Source organism: Myiozetetes cayanensis, unplaced genomic scaffold (assembly GCF_022539395.1).
Source record: "Myiozetetes cayanensis isolate MyiCay16 unplaced genomic scaffold, myiCay2020 scf21, whole genome shotgun sequence".
Taxonomy (NCBI): Eukaryota; Metazoa; Chordata; class Aves; order Passeriformes; family Tyrannidae; genus Myiozetetes; species Myiozetetes cayanensis.
In genome coordinates this window covers 8,634,371-8,660,445 of record NW_026087423.1, presented here as the reverse complement: position 1 = coordinate 8,660,445, position 26,075 = coordinate 8,634,371, and the positions used below count along the sequence as shown (strand labels likewise).

Below are 26,075 nucleotides of genomic sequence, written 5' to 3'. Positions count from 1 at the left end.
GGGGAGCTCTGGGACGGGCTGTGGGGAGCTCTGGGACGGGCTGTGGGGAGCTCTGGGACGGGCTGTGGGGAGCTCTGGGACGGGCTGTGGGGAGCTCTGGGACGGGCTGTGGGGAGCCGTGGGACGGGCTGTGGGAGCCGTGGGACGGGCTGTGGGGAGCCGTGGGACGGGCTGTGGGGAGCCGTGGGACGGGCTGTGGGGAGCCGTGGGACGGGCTGTGGGGAGCCGTGGGACGGGCTGTGGGGAGATATGGCCACAAGCTGTGAGGAGGTATGGCCACAAGCTGTGAGGAGCCATGGGGATGGGCTGTGGGGAGCTGTGGTCCCTGCCCGTGGGGAGCCGTGACCAAGGGCTGTGAGGCGGCCACAGCCTGTCAGGAGTGACTGCGCACTGGAACAGGCTGCCTGGAGAGGGTGTGGGGTGTCCTTGTGGAGAAGCACTTGGGGGTGATGGAAAACTCTTATGTGAGCTGGCAGTGAGCAACTGGACCCTGGGATACAACAAGTGGATGTGGCACTTTGCAACACGGTTGAGTTTATAAGGTGGTGATCAGTCAAAGGTTGGACTCGATGATCTTTGAGGTCTTTTCCAGCTGTAATGACTCCATGATCCTGTGATTACCAGAGGTGGCCACACTTGTACCAGGTGAGGCAGAGGTGACCACAGGCAGTGGCTTGGTGGGGCTGCTGCAGATTTTAGGAGCTCTCTAAACACAGACACAGAGTCTGAATTTTGAACAGAAACATTGTTTATTCTACACAGGGTGCAAGGTGGAGTTTTCCACAAATCAAGCACCCCAAGGGGTAATAATAAATAATGGCCAGTCTTCGCGAGCGAAGATCCGGGGAAGGTCTTTCCACCTTCCAGCCTGCGCATTGGATTTTTTAGGTGAGACACAGTGTGCGCGGAACTGAGCCCACCCTTTAATCCTAAGGTTCATCTGCCGGGGCCAAGCGAGCTTGGACGGTGGCAGCGAGGTCCTTAGGACGTAGGTGGGTTGCCTTTAAGGGCTAACGAGCCCCACCTGCCCGGGAGTGGCCCTGACCGGGAATCGAACCCGGGTCTCCACGGTGACAGCGCGGCGCCTTTACCGGTAGACCACCAGGGGCTCCTACCCCAAGGGGTAAAAAAAAAAAAAAAAAAAAAAAAAAGTGACGTCTTTTATACAGTAAAATTTACATGAACCTGCCTGTTCAATACATATTCTCTCTGCTCTAATAGGAGTGTTTCCATGTTACAGACAGAGAACACCATGGAGTGAATTCACTTCCGTTTGGATTTGCAAGTTAATTGTGATGCAACAAAGACGTTTCCACATGCAAGTTTTTATTTTCTCAGTAAGTTGTTAAAGCACTTCATTAAGGCATCGTATTCCCAAAGAAAATCCTCCAATTATTATAATAGTTCTCATTTTTGTAAGTGAGAGCAAAACAAAACTCAGTGTTATTATACATCTGCATGTCTCTGGGGATTTCGTTGCTCTGCTCCTGATTCATGCCTGGGGGTGGTGAGAGGGGGAGGAGGAGGCAAATCAAGTGGGGAGTAATTTTCTAGAATACATTTACATTTAAGGAACTTAACATTGTAGTTAGTTGCTGCTGGCATAATTAATGATCGTTTCCCAGCCCTCAATGAACTCATTGAACCATATCTGAATATAAAACCTGGGAAGTAACTCCAGCTATCATGTCATACAAAGGTCAATTTGCTGACATTTCCTGGAACTAAAGCACGATGGCTTTGGGTGGAAACACGGAACTGGTGGCGTGGCTGGGCAGGGAGGGGAGGGAGATGAGATAAAGGCTGGGCTGCAGCAGCTCGTGCAGAGCTGGGAGGAAAAAGGAAATGGCAAACATCTGGTTCTGATGTTTCTGTGCAAGGCTCTGAAGCCGAAGTGTGAACTCTGCTGACAATCCTTCAGTGCGTGGTACAGAGAACACTCAGGATACACTTTTAAAGTCTATTTAAGTGAGCTCAAACGCCTAAAAACCAGCCCTCCAAATTCCAAATAAGCAGTGAGAGATGATGTTGGTTACATTAAATTCAAGATTAGGTAACAGGGTTGAAAAAGTCATCTTTTATCTCACCTAAAATAGCCCCTGAGTAACATCCCTGAGCTCATCAAGCAGGAAATGGCCTCTGTCTGGGATTGGGGATCCTTCCATTTCTGTGCTGGATCTGTTGAACCAGCTCTCTGTGGCCTAAAAACCTTCTCACAGGTGGTTCCAAACTGCTGGTTGCCCAGAAAAGCTGTGGCTGCCCTGTCCCTGGCAGTGTCCAAGGCCAGGTTGGACAGGGCTTGGAGCAACCTGGGGCAGCAGAAGGTGTCCCTTCCACTAGAGGGATTTGGAACTAAATGACCTTTAAGGTCCCTTGCAACCCAAACCATTCTGTGACTCCTCCTATGGGCATTAACGTCCAACCTGAAATTCCCAGATAAAGCCCAGGGATTAGGCTTGTCTTTTTTAACTTTGCTCTTAAATTTTGCAGATTGTTAAATTAAACCCTAATTAACGTTCCTGGGAGGAATCCCTTCTGCACCTCTCTCTCTGGTGACGTGTAAAACCCCAGGGGGGTTACGGACCCGCAGCCAAGTCACCACCACTTGTTACTTGGTGGCAGAAGTAAGTGGGACATCTCGCAGGAACAGATTGAAATCTTTTAATGCTGCTTTGGCACGAGCCAGGAGGCTCAGCGAGGGCAAATCTTTTATTAATAGAACCTCTCCAAGCGCTCCTTTTCACCCACGGAGTTAAAAAGATCCCCGTTTAAAAACCATCGAGGTGGTTACAATTCAGGCAAAGGCAGTAAAAGTGATCTCAGATCACATGTTAAGGGTGTGATTCATCAAGATCTGCCCAAATTAAGGCAGGAGTGGCAAGTGCAGCTGCCAGCACAGTCACCAGATCTCAGCTCTGTCAGGCCCACGTTACTCCCTAAAACATCTGTGCTTGGGAGGATTGTTTTTAGGCAGATCCTTGACAGAGAGAAAGGGAAAATGTCGGTTTCTGCTTGGTTTGGGTCATCTGTGGGACAGCTTTTGCCTTGTTACTGCATGGAGCTCTCGTGCTTTAATGTAAGATTATTAACCCAGATATGTGTGTAGTTTGGTGCTTCAAGGGTGAATCCGAATTGACAGAGTTTAGATGACACAGAAGTTTTTAAAACCAAACTGCACCGGTATTTCTGAAGGTGTCTTCAAGCAATCTCTTGCATGAGAAACGTGGGGAATGTGCCATATCTTGTTCCAACATTGTATTCACAAGGCTTTTCTATTTTTTTTCAGTTGCTTTGACTAAAATTGCAAGCTATTACTGGAAAAAAATGACATTTTTATTAAGTCATGTGTAAAAGTTCAGAGCATATCTAAAGCTTGCTGAGGAGCATAAGAATTTCCAAAAAAAGGTGACCTGATTTTGAAATAAAACATGGTGTCAGTGCAAATCCAGAAGTTGGACTGTGTGAAGTACCTGCTCCTACTCCCAAAGCTGCCAGGACTGTGCCCTTCACGTGGCAATTACACACTGATTTTTTGGACTCAGTTCTTGTATCTGACTTGCTCCAAAAATAGATCCTTTCTGCAGAAATCAGCAAGTTGTATCCAACCCTTTGTAGGGGTAAATTTGATCTGTGGGCCATTTTTATTTTCAGCCACTTTTGTCTGTTCCTCTTTTTGGCAAAGGCCTCCCTTGTTCTTGGCCCTGGGTGTTCTTATGTAAAGCGTTCCCAAAGCCTTGGTGGGGTTTGTGCCTCTGGGGTTTCTTTAATGTAATCTTCTGGTTAAAAGCTTTTTGTTCCTACAACCTATGATTATTATTTTTATATATATCCCATTCACAGCCTAGGGAAAAAAAATAATGGCATCTAGAAGCTCGCTGGAAGTGGATTTTTACATAATAAACCTTCTATTCTCGTATTTAAAGATTATCACCAAAGGGCTTGGTAAAATAAAACTAAAAGAGCTGTATTTAGGTTAGATATTAGGAGGAAATTCCTTACTCAGAGGGTGGGGAGGCCCTGGCACAGGTTGCCCAGAGAAGCTGTGGCTGCCCCATCCCTGGAAGTGTTCAAGGCCAGGTTGGACAGGGCTTGGAGCAACCTTGGATAAGGGAAGGTCATTAGGGTTGGAAGGAACCTCTGGAGATCATCCAGTCCAACCCCCCTGCCAAGGCAGGGTCACCTGGTGACACTGGAACGTGTCCAGGTGGGTTTGGAATGTCTCCAGAGAGGGAGAATCCGTGCCCTCCCTGGGCAGCTCCAGGGTTCTGTCACCTCCTCAGAAAGAAGTTCTTCCTCATGTTGAGGTGAAATGTCTTGTGTTTCAGTTTATGGCCATTGCTCCTCATCCCATCAGTGGGCACCACTGGAAAGGGTCTGGCATCATCCCCTGACACCCTTTGGAGGGATTGATATGGATTGATGGGATCCCCCCCCAGCCTTCTCCAGACTAACCAGGCCCAGCTGCCCCAGTCTCTCCTCACAGGAGAGATGCTCCAGTCCCTTCAGCATCTCCGTGACCTTTGCTGGACCCTTTCCAGCAGCTCATCCCGAGGAGCCCAGAACTGGACACAGCACTCCAGGAGTTGAGCGGAAGGGCAGGATCACCTTGGTGCCACCATCAGTGCCACTGTGTGTGACACCATCGGTGCCACCACCAGTCCCACTTGTGACTGGCACCGTCGTTCCCCCTGTCAGTGACACTGTCGGTGTCCCCCGGTCCCCACAGTGCCACCGTCACCCCCCAGTGCCACCGTCACCCCCCGGTCCCCACAGTGCCACCATCACCCCCCCGATCCCCACAGTGCCACCGTCACCCCCCCGGTCCCCACAGTGCCACCGTCACCCCCCGGTCCCCTCAGTGCCACCATCACCCCTCAGTGCCACCGTCACCCACCCCGTTCCTCCCTCCCGTCCCGGCCCCGCTCGGGGCATTTCTTTGCCCCGCCCATCATCCCCTCGTTCCCCGCTCCCATTGGCCGTTCCCGCTCGCCGTCGGGGCGGTGCAGCCAATGGTCGCTCGGTGCGGCGGCGCGGCAGCCAATGGTCGCGCGGCGCGGCGGCAGAGCCCGCCCTCCGAGCGGGCCGGCGGCGGGTCCGGGAGGGGCGGGGGCGGCGGCGGCGCCGGAGCGGCGGGAGCGGCCATGAAGGTGAGGGGAGAGCCGCGAGGGTGAGGGGTTTTGTCCGGCCGGGAGAGCGCTTTTCCTTCTGGGGGGAGAGAGAGGGGCGAACGGCGGAGGGTGACGGGGCTGGGCCCCCCTGGGGTGTCCGGGCCGGGCCTCCCCTCAGGCCGCGGGCGCCGTCCCGCTGTGAGGGGCGGCCGCGGCCGAGCTGAGGGGCCCCGCGCCCCGTGCTGAGTCAGCAGCCGGGCAGGGCCCGGGCTGGGCCTGTGAGGGGCGCAGCGGGGTCTGCCGGACCCCGGGGCGCCCCTGAGGCTCCCGGGGCTGTCGTTGTGCGGTCGGGGGAAAAAGCTTTGCTCGGTCTAAGGGAGGGTCAAAAGAGGAAGTTCCAGTTAAAAATAATTAAAAATACGTGTGCCCTCCGCTGCTGTCCCGCTGTTCTGGTAGCACCCCCTCGCACAGATGTGTGGGGAGCAGCAGCTCGGCTGCGTTTCTCAGCTGGAATCCTCCTCAGGTGCCCCCCTCACAGCCAAAAGCAGCCGCAGAGAAGTTGCAGCGCAGTGTTTTGCCCCCGTAGGACGCGCATAAGGCGTGGAGAGAGAGGATACTCGATGGCAGCTGGCGAGGAGAGAACATGGAAGTGGAGAGCGGTGGTTTTGGTGCAGAAGTTGGCAGCGTTTTAGCTGATTCCCAAGGGAGGGACTTTTTTGTTTTACCGTGTCTCGCTTGTGTGCTGTGTTGGTGCCTTTCAGCACGGTCTGGTTTCTTTTGCAGAGCAATATGGAGAGTCTAGACTCTGTAATTCAATTAGCAGTTAATGACCCGAGGGCATAGGAGGAATCCACAGGTGGCGTAGGGTAGGTTAAGGAGAAAATTAATGGTGCCCAGGTAGCCCTATCCTAAACCTTGAAATGACTGAGTGGTTGGCAGTAAGATAAAGAGATTCTCTGTTTCATACTAACAGCAGTCATGTGTCCAAAGTGGGTAATGAAAAGTTCCTAAAAATACATTTATTTAGTGTTGACAGTGATGTCTGAGCAGTTGCTACAGGCTCTGGAGTAAAATAGGTCTAAGAAGCAGGTGTTAAACCCTCAGGCAGGGGCTGCGGTAGCAAATATCACGAAAAGACCGTAGTTGTGTAAGGAAACGAGTTGAATTTTGACAGGCTCTTTTGGCTCATCGTTTTATTTTTCTGGTATTTGTACATGTATATTTCTGATATATATATTTCTGATATTTGCTTCCCCTTAAGATGAGAAAAAGTATTTTTCAGAAGTCCCAAGTTTTAAAACTTGGAGCTATGTTGGATTAAGAAGTAGAAAACAAGGCTTAGTTTGAGGATTGGATTTCATGGAGAAATTAGTTACTTCAGGAGTTACAGCACCATGTCACTGAGCTGACGTGCCTGTACTGGTTGGTTTGGGTTTCACAGCAAGAATTACAAGTCTCAAAAGCAGTTATTTTCTGTCTTTGTGCTTTGGGGAAACAAAAAGAGGATCCTCTGGAATGAAAAAGAGAACAGCTGTGAAGGAAAAAAAGTATGAAAAAGTAATTATGTTTATAGGAAGTTGTACCCCTCAGCTTCCTTCCAGAGAGAACCTGATGGGATTGTTTTACCCCACTTTTTTTTTGAGCAGGTTTCAGGGAGCCACCTGACAGTGATTAAACATGTGACCTGAACAGCTTGGAGTCCAAATTCCACCTCTGAGTAGAATATGCACTTTTGATAGAGAATCCAGCACTAAAGGCTTTCAGGGATAAAAAGTAGCATTTTTAATGTGTCTAGGATTTTTTGTAGTGTTTTAAGACTGTGTGACTCAAAACTGAAATCCAGTCAAGAGAGAATAAAAGTTGTTTTAATTCTTGTTAGACGTTTTGTAAGGCAACAAAACAAGGGGATTCAGGGAGGTTTTGAACAGCGTTTCCCTCTCAGTGAAACCAGACTGTAATGAGCTTCTAACGAAGATTGGTTTTCAAGTTTGAAACCCAGGAATGTTTTTTTGGAGAGAGTTTTGTTGTGAGTCATACAGGAGCTGGATTAGTTCTGGAGCAGATCCTGCAGGGACAGCTCTGCATTAATCATGAGAAATTGCTGTTCCTGCCTGTCATCCTCTCGGGTTTTGCCCCTCACCTACAACAGCCTGTCAGTCTCCTCCTTCCTTGCTCTGTGTCACCTCCTCAAATTCCTGACTCTTCTTGTGGGGAATTCTGCTGGAAAAGGAGTTGTGAATGTGAGCTCCCTGGGCCTGCGTTGGCCTCTCGGAGGCAAATCTTTCCCACTTCGGATTTCAGCTGGAGCGGAGCTGGCGGGGCTGTCACAGGATTCCTGGTGCTCTGGGAATTCACACCACATGCTTCTGGGATGACGACAGATGGGAGTGAAGCAGCTCCTCGGTAGCAAAGTCACATCTGATGGGGGCCTTCAGATATTAATTTTCTGCTCTTGCTTCTTGACGCTTTCAGGCGGGAGCTACTTCCATGTGGGCTTCCTGCTGCGGATTGCTGAATGAAGTCATGGGGACGGGAGCAGTGCGTGGCCAGCAGGCTGGGTTTGGGGGAGGTGCCGGCCCATTCAGGTTTACACCAAGTACAGACTTCTCAGCGTATCCAGCTCCAGCTGCAGCCAGCACTAACATTGTCTGCAAAGCCTGTGGACTTTCCTTCTCAGTTTTCAGGAAAAAAGTGAGTATATTCCCTATGACACGGTATATTTACCCTGTGAACTAATCTGTGGCACACTGGGAGATGAGTGTGTGCTTCTCAGAAAACCAAGGCAGAAATCCAGGGAGGGAGGAAGTGCCTTGTTCTGAGGTCACAGGAAATTACTGTCAGCCAGGATTAGAAGTTAAGAGGTCTCGTGTTCATTAGTCAGGGACACGTTGGATCTGGGCTGACCTGGAAATTAACGGACTCTCATTTGTGAGATACAAACGTGTTGGCTTCAGGATCTTAAACATTAAAGCAGGTCTGTTTTTGAAGATGGCACCAAACGCAGTGGTTGAGTACTGGAAAGAACAAACTGCACGGTGGGAAAGGTAAAAACTCACAATGCAGTATCACAACCTCTTTAGGGGAATTCCTAGTGCAGTTCTGATTGTTTCCTAGCCAGCCTTAGTCCTGCTAAAAGCTGTTGTGGTCCAACAGCCTGTTGCTTCTTTGGGAGACAGGCAGGTGGGTTAATGCAGATAAATGAGATTGTTATTATTATTATTTCTGTGTACCACAACTGTCCAGGCTTGTTATTTTGTCCCCTCAGTGACTTAACCCTCGCAGCTCTTTCAGATGATTGTGTAGCCTCTTCCCTCCTTCTGTGTGTTGCTTCCCCTTCCTGTGTGTCCTGTTGATCACATGGCAGGCTCTTTGTTGAATCGAGTGTGTGTAGGGATGTTTTCTGAAGCTGATAATAATTTCCTAAAATCCTGAAAGCCTCAAAGAGTTTGGGTTTGTTGACAGCAGATGAAATGCTCACAGCCTGGTCCATTGTCCAGCTTTTGTGTATTGTGAGTCTTTTGAACAAAGCTCTCTTCAGAAATGACATCTGGGCATTGGGGAGTATTTCCCTGCCATGTGATTCATCTCATCCGAGGCCTGCTTTGCATTCTGGGAATCAGTTGAGGAAGAAGTTGAGAAGTTCTTCAAAGTTTGAGGGTTATACTGGGTTTTTACACACAAAAAGAGCAGCAACAGTAAATGCACAAGTGTTTTAACAGACCGTAAAATTAGTTTCAGTTTTGTTTGTTGGTTAAAGTACAACTTGAGTACTTTATTAATTTATTTATTCCTAATGTTTTTCACTGAGACTTCAGCTTCAGTATTGCCACAGAAGCGAGGGACTGCCTTGGAGCACCCGCAAAACCGTCTGGCAGGGCAGCTTTGCGGAGTTAAACCTTAAAAATTCCATACGTCACAGCTGACAGTGGAAAAACTAACAGTACATTCCATAGCCTGGAGAAGGAAGGAGCAGGGCCCGCATCTGTTTGGTGTGACAAACAGCTGAATGGTTGTTTTCTTTCCCTTTAGCACGTGTGCTGTGACTGCAAGAAGGATTTTTGCTCCGTTTGTTCAGTCTCACAAGAGAATCTCCGGAGATGTTCCACTTGTCACTTGCTGCAAGAAACAGCCTTCCAGCGACCTCAGCTAATGAGATTGAAAGTGAAGGATCTGCGTCAGTACCTGATTCTCAGGAACATCCCAACAGACACCTGCAGAGAGAAGGAAGACCTGGTGGATCTGGTGCTGTGCCACCACGGATTGGGGTCGGAGCAGGACATGGACGCTGGCAGCTTGCGCTCGTCACGCTCACAGACCTCGGGGTTTTTCACTCATCCCTTTCCCATGTCTGTATCCACGTCCAATCCAGGTGAACTCGCAAACAGAAGGGGAAGCACAGGAAGTGGAACATCTTCACGGGTACAGTAATTGACATGTTTTATGGTGTAGCACCGGGAGGTTTTGTTGGTTTGTTTTTGAAGTTCTGCTTCACTTTAAGATAAAACATCAATTGGTACAGTTTGGAGGGGCAGGAAAAACACCTTTTGTATCCCACACTTGAAACCAGGAGACTATTAGCAAAGACTCCTAGTTTAGGTTAGAGGTGACTTAAACCTCTTAAAAGTAATGATTTAAAAGCAATTGAAACTTCTAAATGTCGTTGTCACCTGTGATCACCTTGTTTTGAAGAGAAGTGTTTTATAAGGGAATAACGTGGTTTTTATTCTGATTAGTTTCATCTTGTACACAGGGCCAAACGGAAACATCTGTAAATAATGAAGAAGAAGAAAGTGCAGAAGAGCAGGTGAGAGATGAACTAGCCAAGGAATAGGTTTTTGGTGTGTGACACCATGAAGTGTTTAGATCTCTCAGCATTTGGCCTCATGCTCTGGTTCTTCCAGAGTTCGCCGTGTCAGGCAATGAATGTCTGCACATGCTCACTTTAAAAATAATTAAACTTCAGCCAAGCTGCTGCAGCTTCGTGTAGCTCCAGATTTGGGGCCCTGAGCTTAGCAGGACACTCAAACCATGCAACTGATGTGTTTCAGACCCCTGGACTGTCCAGGAAGCGAGCGAGGGCGTCGCTGTCCGACATCTCAAGCCTGGAAGACATCGAAGGGTTGAGTGTTCGGCAGCTGAAGGAAATACTGGCCTGTAACTTTGTCAACTACTCAGGATGCTGTGAGAAATGGGAACTTGTGGAAAAAGTGAGCAGACTGTACAGAGAGAGCGAGGAAAACCACAAGACACGTAGGTTTATACTTTGTTCTCATTTTTTTATGACTGTGCATTTTCTGGTTTCCGGTGTTTGGTTCTGCCAGCAGGACTTGGTGTCTGACTTGGAACACTTGGGAAGTGGGTTTTAGCAATGCAAGGTGGCCCTAGAGCAGCTGACCGTGGCCTGAGTGATTAAATGAAGCTTTCCAGGGTTGTGCTGGTTTTTCTGAGACTCTTTTCCAAAGCTTGGAGAGCTCAGCTTTCACAGGGAAGGTAAAATTGCACAACTGAGAACCGGTTCCTCAGAGAACATGAAACTTGGCACCTCCACGTGCTTTGCTGGGTTTCACAGGGCATTGGCCAGAGCTGCTCCTCGGCTGTGCAGGCCAGGGCACTTCAGCTCTGTCACTGCAGAGCAGAATTAAAAGCTACAGTGGCAAAAGTCCAAGTGGTTTGGTCTCAGTCCATGTTTTCATGGTGAGGTGGTTCTGTGGCTGCAGCTCAGTGACTGGGGTTGTTCTACCTCTGTTGCCCTCAGCAGCTGGAGTGTGGTTACAGAATATCCACAGACCAACTCCTGCTCACACAAACAAAGCTTGAAAAAAAAAAGCTTTAAACTTAGGATTTTTAGTTTTTTCACCATGGTCTGATGGAACATTCAATTATTGATGAGGATGTTGGCTATTTGCAACAAAACCTGTTCAGTTCTACCACCTTTATGGCCTACTTAGGGCTTCCACTTCTTAGTCTACTTTATTATTATTGTGTTTAATCTTCTGAGGAAAATGTTCTGCCAAACACTGAGCTCTGGGACGGAAAACCAACACGCTCTGAATTTTAATCCAGCACGTTATTTCACAGCCATTATATTCTGAGTTGAAAATGGTTTTCTGAGTTTAAAGAATGGAGCTAAATATGGGGCTGTTCACTGAGGGACTTTCTAGTGCTTTTGGAGGAATAGAGATTAATTCTGAGCTGGGGGTTAGAAAAACTCTTGTGAGAAGGGAGCAGCACAGGAGTGGAGCGTGGCTGGGCTGGAACCGCCCTGGGGCCTGACCCGTCTCTTTTGGGTTTCAGAGGGTGAGAAGATGCAGCTGAACGAGGACGACGACAACCTGTGCCGGATCTGCATGGACGCGGTGATCGACTGCGTGCTGCTGGAGTGCGGCCACATGGTCACCTGCACCAAGTGCGGGAAGCGCATGAGCGAGTGCCCCATCTGCCGCCAGTACGTCGTGCGCGCCGTGCACGTCTTCAAGTCCTAGGCCGGCCCCGGCTGGCGGGGGGCGGCAGCGCTGAGCCCCTGCAGCCCCTCAGCCCGTCAGTTCTCGGTTACACACGGCCCTTGAGTGCCGGGTTTTGGAGTTTGTGAAAGGTTTTTCTACCCACCCCCTCCTGCAGGGCAGGGCTGGGCAGGCCGAGGCCAGGCCTGCGTGTGCAGGGCTGGCGCTGCCCCGCTGAGCTGATCACCCTGTTGGGGACTGCTGGAGTCAAACTGTTTACAGCAGTTCTTGCTCTCTTCTGAAGAATCTCCTTATGCGTTCAGCACTCGGCGAGTGGTCAGCAAACACCTCTGCTTGAGCCCGTGATAGCCTGTGGCGTTCTTAGTGCATTAGAAGCAATGAATATATCAGTTGAATATTCAGCTTTTCCCTTACTCTAGAATGTACCTGTCCCGACACGGGGTCGGGCACAGCTGTAGGAAGCACTGCCATGAACTGTACCTGCACAGAAGCCCTTAAGCAATCTGGCTTTGTGCTGATTGCTCCTTCTGAATGTCTGTCATGACACAATGTGCTGTCTTGGCTGTTCTCTGTCACTGTACAAAACACTCCGTCACTTTGCAGGGCTCTGGGGCTGCACAGGGCTCTGCCAGGTGGGCTCCAAAAACCAGTTACTGGGTGGTTTTGGGTTTAGGAAGAAAGTATTTTTTTAAAAAGGGGTATTCTAGCAAACCATATTAGTGTGGTCCTTAATCCGCTCATGCCTGTTGTAGCTATTACTCTGCGATGATTGTACTCCATGTGCCGACAGCCTGATGTTACTGTGAACACTGATCAGGGTCACCACCTCCTGCTGCTAACGTGGAATGTGTGGCATTACTAACCTTAACTGGGGAGGGGGCAGGTGGGAGCAGGGAAAGGAAACACAGGTTTTGTTTAAAAACCTCTTGTTCAGAGACTTTCACCCAAGGCTGAGTCACCAAAACCAGCTTCCCAGGGGCTGCTGGGGCCCCTGCGTCGCTGCCAGCCCTTGGCCCAGGGCTGAGCTGGGCTTTGTGCCATCAGCACAGGCACAGGTAGGTCCTCTTGGAGCAGGAATTGCAGGATACCTGTGAGTGATGACCTGGGGAAGAGAGGGGCAAGGGTCACTTGTTGGGGATCTGGGAGGATCCCTGTGGCTGAGCTTGGTTAACACAGATTGTTTAAGTTCTCTGTTAAAAAAAAAGAGGTGAAGAAGGACCCTGTCTCTCCAGTACAGTTACTCTTTGAGTTGATTGTTAACAAAGGTACAGTTTCTGTTTTGCTTTGCCACGTGCCAGCAAAGTACCAGAGTCAGGGCTGGGCTTTGCTAAAGGTCCAGGACCTGAGGATTGTCCCTCTGCTGTGCTGGCACTGGCTCTCCTTTTTGTGAACAGTTAAGTTGCCCTGAAAGAGAGAAAGTTGCTCCTCCTCACCCTAAAACACAGCTCCGAGCTCTGCTGGGTATTTTTCAGAAGGGAGCAAACCTCTCAATGGCTTTATTTTTTAGAAGTAACTTTTTAATGGTACTTAATTCCTGGAGTCTGTCCAGCAGGGCGGCTAATGAAGACAGACATGCCCTCAGTGTTATTTCCATGCTGCTCATTAGCCACTCAAGCTTAATAAAGATTGGTGATGGGCTCCACCAGCCTCTGTCTCTTTTTTTTTTTAAGCAGCCCTGGAAGTGGTGATTACTCTGCTCAGGCTTTAATGCTTGAGATGTCAGTGCTCCTCAAGCTCACGCGGGGCAGATCCCTGCTGGGGGAATGCAGAAGTGGATGTTTTGCTGCTTCCTCAGTAAAAAAGATTTGCAATATTCTCACTTAGAAAATGGGACAAAGACCACACACTCACTGCAGCCACTGCCCCCCTCCCTGGACAGCCCCAACTCACCTTCCCCCAGCCCCACAGGGCAATAGAAATGCGCAGAACCAGCACCTCTTTTTGTACAATTGTTTATACAAATTCAACAAAGGTAAAACTGCATCAGGAAGGTCTACGAAAACAACACCGTACAACAATGGCACTTATGAATGCAGAATTTTACAATCAGGAAATAACCATGTTATAAACCTTAAATGAGAACTCAACTCACACTTCAAAGAAAGAGAGACTACGTTTGACCATTTATTCTACTGCTGGACTCACTGTATAAATTAATTTTATATTGAGTACAAGAGCTCATGCTACAGAGTGAAACCCTCCTATGTGCAAAAGCTGAAATTGGAATTTTTTTTAAAATTTTGAGAAAAAGGTGATTTCTATACAGATAAAAGTGTTTTACTTCAACTATAATTTACACCTTATTTCCACAACATGCTTATGTCACTTCTGAAGTATACAAAGCAGGATATAAACTTCCATTAAAACATGCTTTAAGTTGAAAGTATGAACCTACTTTTCCTGACCTGGGCACGTTTGTAGATAGATACTGTCTACGAAGTATAGGTTAAGTTCTCGCCTACCATAAGTAAAGATAAAAATTGGCAATCAAAACCGAAACACTGGTAATGCATTCAAACATTGCATAAATAATTTTTAAACAATTTTTGTACAAAAATAGTTCTGCATAATGTAAGATGTAACAAAACAAAACGTGTTAAGAAGGCAGAAATGCAGTGCGTGGTCCACTTGAATGACACCAACTTTTTTTTTTTTTCTTGTTTTAAGAAATGAAAAGCAGAAATCAAATTTACACTACCAAGCACATGCTGTGGTACTTTAAATAACAGTATTTCTTGGAGCTCAGTCCTCTTCCGGGTGTGAACAATTATCATCAGTAACAGTCGCCTTATGAATTTGCATAAGAGCCAGTGCAGGACATCCCAGGTGGACTGAATTAGTGGCACAAGTTGAAATTCTTAACATGGGTAGTTTCACGTTGTTCTCTCCTCGACAAGAGTTGTAAAATCCAATCGCGGCATTTTCTGATATTCCAAGTTCCCAATTGAAAATAAAATCCCTACGTGTTCTTAGTCCCTTCCCCCCCTCGCCCCAGTATTTACACGAGTCCTTTAACTAACTCAGTTTTTGCAGAAGTTTTTCTTCCACTTGCCCGAACTGGACACTTACGGACATTTCCGCTATGAACTGCTCGCAGCCCTCCTTCGTCACTTGCTTGCAGTACCTCAGGTCGATCTGGCAGATGTTCCCACAACGTTTGAAGTAGGACAGGCACTGGTCAGTGACCTTATTGCAGTCTGGGGGGAGAACAAAGGGCAGGAATTAACAGCCCGGCTTGGTTCCTTCTCAGACACGAGGACGGCTTATCCCGCATCCTGACCAGTCAGTCCTTTGTGCCCCTCCCACGGAATCCCAGGCTGCTCCATCGCCCATGTCAATCCCCCCGGCTGTTGTGTAACCGTGGGATAAAGCCAAGCAGCCAGATGTGCAGAGCAGAGACAATCCCCTGGCTCAAAACACGCACGGTGCCACTCGCAGCTGCCACAGAGGGGGCGACTGCCCTGGCAGCTGGGGGGGAGCCCGGGCAGAGGCCACTTCTACCAGCAGCACATCCAGCTGCTGCCCGGGGTGGGGCAGTTACACCGGGGCAGGAAAAGCTGGATCAAACCCCTCACCCAATCCCAACACCACAGGCACTTCCCCTCCCCCCGCGCGTCCCTCACCTGATAAATTAATTTCCGTTAACGAATCCCGCGTGGTGGTTCCGACCGCGGTCAGCAGGTTAATAGACTGATCTGTCACGTGGTTACAGTAACTGAGATTGAGTTTGGAGAGCAGAGGCATGTGCCTGATGATCAGCCGCAGAGAGGCGTCGGTGATATCCAGCCCCGCCAGGCGCAGCTCCACGATGTTCCGTAGCTTGCTCCGGTTGTCGATCTGACCTGGGGAGCGGAGGCAGCGGGTCAGTCCCCCGAGTCCCACCCGCGCTGCCGACATCTGCAGGCCTATGAAATGCACCGTGACACACGACACTGCTGCCCTAGGTCAACTTCACACCCTTCTGCCTGTCTGGAGCTTTGGAGGGGACATCAGCAGGAACACTTGTCTATTTTTGGAACAGGCACGTGGACAAAGCCACCCCCTGACTTCAAAACAAAAGGGATGGAAGTAACTGCAGGGGCCCAGCAGAATTACAAGTCGGGAATAAGCAGTAGGCTGTGCAGTGCATGCCAGAAAGCAGATCTGATTTGCTCAAAATTTCACCTGAGCTGAAATCCGGGCGAATGGGGCATGACCCACAGAACTGCTCCTTCCCTGAACTGGAAGAAAGTGTTTCCATACTCTCTAAAGTACACCCGTTGCAGCCTGAAGAGAAGAAAGTCAGACAGAAAACCAGCACAGTGGCTCAGACGATGGTTCAGCAGCCAGAGAACATCCCTGTCACCCCGGGGCTCCGGCCAGGAGGTGCTGCAAGTCACTGCCTCGAACACCCCGTGGGTCAGCACAGCCCCAGCCCCGGCTCCGGGGGCTCCTGCCCGATTGCTCCGAGGGGACGCAGCAGCAGGACACGCCCCAGGGGCTGGGATGGGGCTCCCACACTCTCCTCTCCCTTACCTGGCCGGTTGTCCGTGGGCGGCGACAGGAGGTCTCTCATTTGTGCGTCTTTCAGTCCCTCTGCCCACTGCACGTCCAGAGTCCGCAGCAAAGGACAGCTGGAGCTGCAAAGTGCCGACACTGCTATCCATGAGCACCCTGATAACAGCAGGTCCCGCAGACCTGCAGAGACAGAAGAGGAGGGAGTGTGTGACCTTCCCAGAGACATCCCAGCCATCTCTGCTGCCACACGAAGGCTCCACAACACTCCCAGCACTCCAGGACAAGCAGGGACCCTGTGAGCCTCATCCCACCCAGCTCTCCATCTCTCCCCCACCTGGAACTCCCCAGCTGTGGGTGACCATCACCACCCCCTTTCCACCTCTTGGCCAAGACCTGCCTCAAATTATTTTAAGCAAACACGTCAAGTAGTCACAAAAAATAATTTTGGGCCCATTTTAACCCATTGTTTTTACACATCTACACCCCACCCAGGAGAATCTACTCCTCTCCTACAACACCCAATCCCTGCAGACCTTCCCCAGAGGCTGCAGTTTACATACTAACAGGTTTGCTAAATTTGGTGATCAAAACACATCACTTACCTGGCAGTCTGTTGATAAGCCAACTCAGCTGCTTTTTAGATATATTTGTCCAGCTAAGATCAAGGGTTACAGGCTGTCTCCTAATAATGCCACTAAGCATAAGTGGAGTGATGGATTTACAATGGTTTAAATCTATTTTGGTCCATAATCTTTTGTCACAGCACCTACCCAGAAAGAAAAAAAGCCAACAGCACTTTATTTGGCACTTGTTTGGATTTCCACAGGGCTTTAAAAGGTGTCATTAAACAGTAGGAAAAACGACAGCACTTAACTGAAAATAGCAAAAATAAGGCCTAGTGATGTTAAGATAAACACAACCCCACACAATGTTACATAAGTTTCAAGTTTCTCCATCAAATACATCCTGCAATAAAGCATGGAATTATTTCCAGAGAATTACAAGTGTCAACAACTTCAGATCCCATTTTAAGTCATCCCAGCACTTAACTGAAATCCATTTCCTAGCTTGAAGACAAGTCACTGCTTCTTCCTTACCTTCTGACTATGAAGCCTGGTTTTAAATAATACCCTCATGATTTCCCCTGGGCTTTCCTTGCTTAAAACCAGTGGATTTGGCAAAACAGATCCCCCCTCTCCTGTTCTGTGTGTTTGTGTTATTTCTATCCACGTGGCTTATGCATTTTTTCCACTCTTTATGGTTCTCTAAGGGCAACAACATCAAGTCCTGACGTGCGTGCAGGAATCTGCATTTTCTCAGGTTTTTTTCCATTAGCAGATACCATATTTAAGTGGAAAATGCATTTACAGTTTTCAGTGACACCAAGAAGCCCATGGAGGAGACGCTCCACAAACATCCCCTCGCACTGAATTATCAACCTCTCGACTTGGTCTGGACACGTTTTTGTTGTGCCAGAAAGGAGCCTGTTGCAGTCTGTCCATGTGAGCACGTGCAGGAACCTGGGACGAGTCACAACAGCCATGAGGCTTCACTGCAGGTTCAGTGAAACCTGAACATCTGAGCACTGAAGCTGCTGCTGCCGAGCAGCCACCGACCGAGCCAGGGCTCACACAGGTACCCCGAGCACAGGGGACACGCTGTGAGTAAGCACCATGAACAAAGGATCCCTCCATGACACGCTCTGCTGGCTCAGAACACAGGGAACAGGTTTGTTCTCCATGTACCCTCCACAGGCAGACAATGAGCACGGCCCTCGTGAGGAGCACACCGGGGACACGGCAGGATCCTCACCATCTCAACAGATATTTAATAGCTGAACTGAACAAACGTTGGCCATCAGCAAGTCCTGGGGCAGAATGACACCAGACTGGCTGTTCCAGCAGCAGGAACACCGTGGTGTCTGACTGCAGGACAGGCTGCTCCCGAGTGCTGCAGCCCGGCACGCTGATGCCGAGGCTGACACAGCTCCCATCAGAAATCCTGGGAACTGCTCTGAGAAAGCACCATGGGACATGAGACATGCTGCTTCTCCAGCCACTGCTGTCACCCCTTCTCCTTGGGCTCACCAGAGCTCCAGGGACAGCCTGCACACCTCTCTCCAGGAGACAGCAGTGGCTCCCTCACCCGCTGCCCTGCCCATCCCACCACACACACGACCCAGCTCCTTCCCCGCCCTCCTTACCATCTGTTCCAGGTCTTGCAAACTCTCATACAGATGCACAAGTCTCTATGACTGAGGTAGCTAAAGACAGCCATCCAGACTTCCCTCTGCATCACGTGGGCTGCCCCATCATCCAGGGGGAGCGAGTCCGGAGGGGGGCTGATGGGAGGAGGCCGGATGACGTGCCGCTCCATCTGGATGCATTTGGGGGGCGAGAGCGAGGGCGGGGGCCGGGTGATCCCCCGGGGAGTGCTGCGCAGGCTGGGGATGAGCTGGTGCCTCAGCTCCCGGGGGGTCCCGTTCAGGCCTTTGCTGAACCTGTGGAGTCTCTCGCTGTTGTTCAACGCGCGCTTGGGCTCCTCGTTCTCGCTCTCGGGTTCAGATTTGATGGGTTGGTGGTTCTCATTGGCAAGGCTGTTCTCGGTTTTTTGGATCTCCTGGTTAAGCTCCTTGCTGAGCTCCTTGCTCAGTTCCTTGTTGGGAAGCCGCCTTTTCCTCCTCATCTTGAACTTCTTCTTGTCCCTGGGCTCGGCGCCCTCCGTGCTGGGCCCCGCGGTGGGCGAGCTGGACCGCGACTGGTCGCTGTCCTTGGAGCGGGGCGGCGCCTCGGGCAGCTCATCCTCGGGCTCCTGCTTGAGGCGCCGCAGGGGCTTGATCATGGCAGTTCGGTCATCTGGAGCCTTCCACGATCGCCGCTGGAAGGGAAGAGACAAGGGCTGACTATTGGAGCGAGAACGTTCCCAGCAGCACTTCCCTTCCCTTCCCCTCCCGTGCGGATGCTCCGTGCAGGGAGCCCTGCCCGGGGGGGCTGGGCCGCCTGCCAGTGCCAGCCCCACCCATCCCAGCACCAGGAACATCCACTGGCCAGAGGGATCAAGTTCAAGTGCCAACATGGATGAGCAGTCCAGCTATTGGCTCGCTGGGCTCCAGGAGTGATAAATGGATTCATTCACCCTGTAGAATCCTGCAGATTCCAGGGCCTCTCCCATTACCCAGTGGACCATTGATACACTGAAGATCAGCAGCTTTGTCCCCAGCAGGCCAGAACCACCCAGGCCTGGCAGACACTCCCTGGGCACCCAATTCAAATTGTGCCCCAGTGCCCTCACTCCAAAGGGCCATTTCTGAAACCCGTGGAATTGCAGTTCCTGACCCACAGTGTGGCTGGGCCTGCACAGCCTCCTTCAGGGACCTTTAGCTGCTCCCTTACACCCTTACCAAAATCTGCCCATCCTCACGTGCCCCCACCTCCAATGCCTGCAGGACAGGGAATGTGACTGTCAGTCCTGATGCACCTTGGGCTGCCCCCACAGGGCTCTGCTGGCACCTTCCTCCTGCCCCAGACCCTGCTCACAACACCCAACTGCTCTGCACGTGCTCCCATGAATCCCATCTCCCTTCCATGCACACCAGGCAGTGTTTAACACACAGGAGCCCAGACCTGGGAAGGCTTCAAGTCTAATCTGATCCCTCCAAGCAAGAAAGAAGCCACGAGCTGTTAAAAATGAAGCAGCTCTAATAAGAGATCTGGGCTGGCAAGAAGAGGGGAAGTGCTGTGAACACATTTGTTGTGTCAGAAGGCTCCTGTTTTCACCTTCCCAATAAATTAATTGGATCAGGTCAGTGGCTGTGCTCCCTCCTGTGCTTCAGCCAGCAGAGAAAGTTGATCACCCTGCCTTTAAATTAACATATGATAAAGGCAGAGGTCACAGTAAGTTAATGACAGGTTAGAATAAAAACATTACAACATCAGCCCAGTGGCAGTTTGCAGGAGCCCTCACACAGGGTGCTGGTGAGCACTCTGCTTAAAGGCACTGGGGTTCTGATCCTGCCAGGCTGTGAGAGGGGAGCAGTGCCTGTGTGCCAGGGGCAGTATTCAACCACACAGGAAGGGCCAAACATCAGTACAGAAACAGAATTTTATTCCCTGGGTCATCAAAACACAACTGGCTGCTGTATTTTAACATGGGACACCAGAAGAGAAAATATAAAACAAGACACGCAGCTAAATTACCCTGGACTTAAAGGTTTATGTGAAAGAGATTCTGTGATTTCAATATGAAAATGGGATAACAGAGTGCCTGCAGTGACACAAGGACATGACTGGCTCACCGCTGAGCTCATGTGAGAAGGGACTAAAAGGGATTGAGAATCCATCTATTAAAAAGGCAAAGTACCTTCTACCCAAAGAGTTTGTCATTTTAGCTGTTGGAAGAAAGAAAAGTAAAATCCCCAACACAAACATCTGTTGTGCTGCCTGAGAAGGTTTGGGAGTCCAAAGGGATGGGAAAAGGAAAGCATGGCCAGCAGGCAGTAATGCATGAACTGGTACTGTGAATTTTGCTCTCTCACTCCACCAAAGCTGCCCCAATCCCTGCACTTGCCATCCTGCAGCATTCCCACTGTCTGGCTTTGCAGGACTGTGACTCCCACTCCTGGTGGGCTCCACATGCAACACAAATCCAGCCTGATTCTGACTGTACAGCCACCAGCCACGAGATGAACCTGAGCCTCTGCAAACAGCATTTCTGCACATCCCAGGTACCACATTTTGGAATCCATATGACATTCAGAGTGTCCCCGCCTGGCCCAAGAGCCCGGACTGTCACATCCAGGGACGAGCTTCACAGGGCTGCTGGGAGTGGCCCCTGCTCCCTGCAGGCACCAGAAGGTGTCACTTCCAAAGTTCCTGGTGCGGCACATTCCCGAATCAGCCCCAAAACAGCTGCCAGGCGCCACCACGTGGAGAGAGACGAGAAAGGCTTCCATGAAAAATTCATTTTCACTTTGTTCCTACTCTGAGCACCTTGTAAAGACTTCTCGGTTAAAGTGGGTTTTCTAGTATTCTGAATAAAACAACAACCTCTGATCATCAACCCAAGAGTCACTGCTCCAGCCACTGTCCTGTCAGACCAGCAGATTTCACAAAGGAAGGTAAAACATCGCTGTTCCTTTGGGAAAAAGCTGGGATTTCAGGATGAGCTCTAAGCCCCAGCCAGCCCCACGCTCCGTGCGAGCCCACGGAAAGGGCGCTGTGCCTTACCCGCTTCCTCATGGTGGGTTCCTGGGACTTCTCAAATTTCCTTTTCCTCCACAGGTGCACCTCGTCGGACTTTCTCCTCAGGATTGAGTCAACTGGAGTCTTTTTGGAATGTTCCTCCGATTTCCGCCTGGGAGTCTCCTCGCAGTCCCCTTTCCGTTTCGCAGCGTCTGTCACTTCCTTGTTGTCTCTGTTAATTTTCTGCTCCTTCAGCAGCGAGCCCGGGAGATTTGATGCGTATTTGAATCCCGGTCCGCGCTTTTGCTTGTACGCCAGAGAGACACAAAACACAAGCCAACTTTATACCTTATGCATCTCCCAGCCCCTCAAGCTGCCACCAGCACTCTGGTGGGTTGACCTCTTTGTAACACGCAGAACGATTATCAGGGAGTTAAAAGTTTCAACCTTCCTACAGTTATTTTTCTAACTACGCACTTGCAAGTGTCTGTCTCAGTTTGCAAGGAAATAAAGTTTCACTAATTCCAACAGACACTCCAGGTTTTGCATAATTGCTTCTGAATTTTTAATCTGCTGTAAAGAATTTTCCTTGTCGAAATTAACGTGCAGCAGTGCACAGAAGTAACCTAAATATTCCCCGGGCTCTGGGAGAAGCTTTGCCACATGGAACAAGCATACAAAACCAGAATCATCATGGGATCATCACAGAATCCTGGAATGCTTTGGGCTGGAGGGGACCTTAAGGATCACCTAGTTCCAACCCCCCACTATATGTAATTAAGCGCAAAACCTGAGTTAAGCACAAAACCAAAAGCTGGTATTGGGCAAAATTGTATCTACAAGCCAGAGGGAACGTTTGAGACTTTGTATCTTATTCCGGCACCACTTATTCCCATTAAACTCACTTTTCCAGTTTTCCCTGCGTGGTTGCACTTTGGACACTCCCAGCAGTTCGGCAGCTCATCGTTAACCACACCATCCGATTCCTTCACCTGTGGGAGAGACACAACTCCATTCACAGTCGTGCTGGAAACGCTGCCCAAGTCTGCAGGCGGATCACGACCATCCCGAGGCATTTTGTACAGCTCATGTTTTCTTGGATCAGCTGCTGCCCTCCCTCCCAAGGGCTGGACACAGACACCCAGAGCAGTGCAGGTGCTGCACCAGCCCTGTGTCCTGCACAGCCCCCCTGCTGCTGGGGAGGAAGGCACTCTGCCCAAAGGGGTACCTGACCAAGGGTTCAGCTCTGGGCTTTTTATGGAGGTCAGTGCCAACCCCAATTAACACATTCCGCTCTTGGAAAAACACCAGAAAACACCCCAACAGCCCAAACCAACCCCCCGGACCCCAGCACTGCAGTCACAGCATCTCCACACGTCCTCCCACACCGTGTGTTTGCACATCCCAATCCCGCGTCCCCTCCCGGTGAGGCGCAGCCTGATCCTTCCACAGGCAGGATTTCTCCCATACACGTTCCCACATACATTAATCCCGTTGGGCATTTTTAGCAGCAAAGCTCCCTGCACTGTAATCAAGTGTTCCTTAAAATACTTTTCTTTCTGGATCAGAACTAGCAGTCCCAGGCCTGCAGCCCTTAAGCCCATGTGCCAGTGGGAACGGTGGCTGCCAAGTCAGCTCGACAACAGGCGCGTTTGTTCACAAGACTGGACACATGGAGGCATTTTTAGGGTTTCTCACACCCCCAGATCCTCAGCCAGTGGAAGGGAGAGAGGCTGACAACTCCACTACCTCTGAGACTGACATTTTGCTTTCTGAAGGAAAGCTCAGTGTTGTCACACTCCAATAAAAGCAGAGTCCTGCCCCACGCAGCTGGAAAGCTGCTGGTTTCTGAATTTCCACACAGGAGCCTGGATTGCTTCCCAAACAGGAGACAGGTGTTTCAGAAAAGACATAAGATGCAGCCTCCACACAAACACACGCTCACTGATGGCACATTCCCATTTAAGGGTTTAGTTACATATTCAGAAAAAAAACTTTGGGGTGAAAAAAAAGAGAAAAATATTTATTGCTACTGTAGACAACAAAACCATGCTGCTGTCCAGACTAACAGCTGGGCACTGGCAGCAGCAGCGCAGTAGCAGGAGACAGGAACAGGCAGAGGCAGGGACCTGCAGATTTTTCATGTTTCTGAAACATTTCCTCCTCTCCTCCCAGCTCAGGGAAAAGGCACTGGCTGTGAAGGAGCAAGCCCTTGGATTCAGGAACTGCTTCCTCAAGTCTCTGAGCCAGACAGCAGTCATTCTAGTTTCACCATCCAGTGAGAGCGATGACATGTCAGTCTCTCAGCAAGTCTCCCGGAGTTAATAAATGAGTAAATGAAGTGGGCAGAATTTAAATACTGGTTTTATCACAACTGTGTGCCTTTGAACCTTCTTTCCCATGGTAGGTGTAAGATACTCCAGGAGTTGTTGTATACATCTCTGCCTCAGGGGAACAATGCCTGGCCCGAGCCCAAGTTGGGAACAAGTTATTTCCCGCACTGAATATAGAACAAGTGCTGCTGAAGGGAAAGCATTACAGCTCTGTCCCTCCTGTGAAGTTTAAGGAACTGAACAGATGTGGGGAACTGTAAGCAAACTAATTAGACACACACAAACCTGCCACTGAATCTGTCCCAAGCCTTTCAGGCTGGGTGGGAGCCAGTTCCGAGTGTTTGTTGCAAACAGCAGGGGGGTGTCGGAGCCGCAGCGAGAGGCGTCACAGAAAACCCCCTGCAGCACCAGGTCAGCAACTCACAGAGCCTGAACTGCTCTGTGGAGACCTCACTGCTCTGGTCTTCTTGTCAGGGATATGGAGACCCCAGGATGCTGATCTGGCACTGCTGAGGGACAGCCAGGAATTCTGACAGTGCCAAGACTGAAACCGGCAGTGAGACACCTGGGCTGAAGCTGTGCTGGAAAAGGCCTTGGTATTCCTGCTGTTCTGACAAGGCACCTAAATATTCTCCTTCACCATAGTCACTATATCCACCTAAGATGGAAAAGAACAGGCTCCTTCTCCTTAAGGAAACAGCATCAGGTGCTGCACTCACATGTGCTAACCAGTACCAGCAATTTGGAATGTGGGAATTAAAAATTCACCACTTGTGGTTCAGCTCGAACACTCCATAACAATGAAAGGCAACGTTCAGCCCAAAATCTTAGGAGCTCCCCTGGAAACAGTTCTGTGCTTGTGAAACACTCCCCCAGCTCATTTTCATAAGAAACTCGTTCAGCAAAACAAGCATTTGTGTTGGTGGTGTATTTTCAAGGAAAGAAGCATGTCAAAACTTCCCAGGACACGGCTCAGCACATGGAACAACCTGGCTACCCGGATGTACCTGAGTTACCCCTGAATTTAACTCCTCAAAGAGTCATCCTCTGACACTGCTGATTCATGGAGAAAACCCAGCACAAAACATGGACAGCCAAATCGGGAAGCTGGAGGAGGATGGACTTCAAACCAGGAACAACCTGCCCAGGAGAACAAATCTCCCACTGTATGTGCCAAACCACTCCACAAGCTCTGGAGATGCATCCTGGAGGGAGTTCACTCCATGTGGGAATAAGCCAGGAAAGGACATCCTCTCTTCACTGATCCAGTTTATTCCAGTCTCCCTGACCCTGAGATCAGCTCAGCTGGTTAGAACACGGTGCCAATAACACCAAGATCATGGGTTCGGTCCCTTTGTGGGCCACTCACTTAAGAGTTGGACTCGATGATCCTTGTGGGTCCCTTCCAACTTGGAATATTCTGTGAAATATTCAGTGACATGTACATTTGCAAGATATGTAGCTGGAGATGACCAACAGTTCACATGGTACTGCTATTTCCCAAGTGGGACAGGAAGGGACTTTCCCTTGTGGGCAGCCAGAGCAGCTGCCCTGGGGCTGGGGCTGCATCAAAGGCTATTTATGGGCTCCATCCGCTCCATCCTCAGGGCTCGAGCAACATGTAAACATGGCAACAGATTTCTGTCTTGCAGGAAATCATAGAACCTGGGAATAAAGAGCAAGGAGGGATCCAAGGGAAAGACTCCATTTTCCTTTTGCTGTTCCCCTGAGCAGCCTCATCTCTCCTTCCAAGACAACTCTCAAGTCCTACCAGTGCCCTTTTGCCTGAGCAAACAAAGAGCCCCAGTTACCTACAATTTCAGCTCAGCAGAAGCACTGAGAAATCAAAATACAAGACACACCAGGCATATAGTAAATCTCCCACTGCTTAATTGTCAGAAACACCCAAAGCAACACTGTTCCTAGTTACCAAAAGAGCACTCAGAACACCATGCAGGTGTAAGAGAACAAACAGCACTTGCCTGATTTCACAGACCTGACCCACATCCTGTACACCTTGTCCCAAACATAGTATGAGGAGAGGAAACAACACTTGAGCTGCCACGAGACAACAAGTGTGTCCTCTGGACTCAGCCCTGAAGTGTCACTGACACTGCAAAGCCTGAAATGGGGGAGCACAGGGCACTTCCAGCAAGGACAGGAACAGCAAAGCAGTCAAAATTAAGATACCTCTGAAAACAAGCAGCTCCTTCCCCTCCTTCAGCAGCCCCCAAAGCCTTGTTTTAGTCAGAGCCAAGCAAGCAAAGCTCCCTTTCAGAGCCCATCTGTGGCAGGAGCTGTGAGCACCAGTTCCATGAATCAGGCAGACAGGCACAGCTCTGGTTTGCCAGCTCCCCGTGTTCTGCTCTAATAAATGACAGCACAGAGCTTGGTGCAACACCATGTACAGAGCCAGGGAAAGGAGAGACCAGGACAGCTTCACCCCAGGCCTGCAGAAGGAACAGACATACCTCTCCTCCCCGAGATCCCAGAAGG

At 49.9% G+C, this 26,075-nt stretch overlaps 2 protein-coding genes and 1 long non-coding RNA gene across 4 annotated transcripts in view; 2 read left to right on the top strand and 1 right to left on the bottom strand.

The window, feature by feature from the left end:
• The first annotated feature begins 282 nt into the window (after positions 1–282).
• On the top strand, positions 283–3,700 carry LOC126641610 (uncharacterized). Of its 2 annotated transcripts, none has more exons than XR_007629281.1 (4): positions 283–645; positions 763–888; positions 1,241–1,337; positions 2,491–3,700. It is a non-coding gene; the product is annotated as an uncharacterized LOC126641610 (long non-coding RNA). The 2 variants fall into 2 exon arrangements; XR_007629280.1 differs by having other exon boundaries at positions 763–1,123.
• Positions 3,701–5,103: 1,403 nt separating this feature from the next.
• On the top strand, positions 5,104–12,415 carry RNF34 (ring finger protein 34). Its single transcript, XM_050318162.1, has 6 exons — positions 5,104–5,147; positions 7,581–7,799; positions 9,138–9,527; positions 9,859–9,912; positions 10,157–10,358; positions 11,403–12,415. The coding sequence occupies exons 1-6, from the start codon at positions 5,142–5,144 to the stop codon at positions 11,588–11,590; spliced, it is 1,059 nt and encodes a 352-aa protein (XP_050174119.1). The 5' UTR covers positions 5,104–5,141; the 3' UTR covers positions 11,591–12,415.
• Positions 12,416–13,505: 1,090 nt separating this feature from the next.
• The window catches only part of KDM2B (lysine demethylase 2B), a 108,810-nt gene continuing 96,240 nt past the window's right edge, over positions 13,506–26,075 (bottom strand). The window contains 7 exon segments of the mRNA XM_050318176.1: positions 13,506–14,766; positions 15,193–15,411; positions 16,085–16,246; positions 16,669–16,832; positions 18,270–18,943; positions 21,292–21,552; positions 22,152–22,238. Of these exon segments, the coding sequence (XP_050174133.1) occupies positions 14,585–14,766; positions 15,193–15,411; positions 16,085–16,246; positions 16,669–16,832; positions 18,270–18,943; positions 21,292–21,552; positions 22,152–22,238 (1,749 nt within the window). The 3' untranslated portion in view covers positions 13,506–14,584.

Coding starts and splice junctions, on each gene's coding strand:
- RNF34 (XM_050318162.1), top strand. Junction 7,800..9,137: donor TCTCAGTTTTCAGGAAAAAA/GTGAGTATATTC, acceptor CTTTCCCTTTAG/CACGTGTGCTGTGACTGCAA. Junction 10,359..11,402: donor CGAGGAAAACCACAAGACAC/GTAGGTTTATAC, acceptor TTTGGGTTTCAG/AGGGTGAGAAGATGCAGCTG.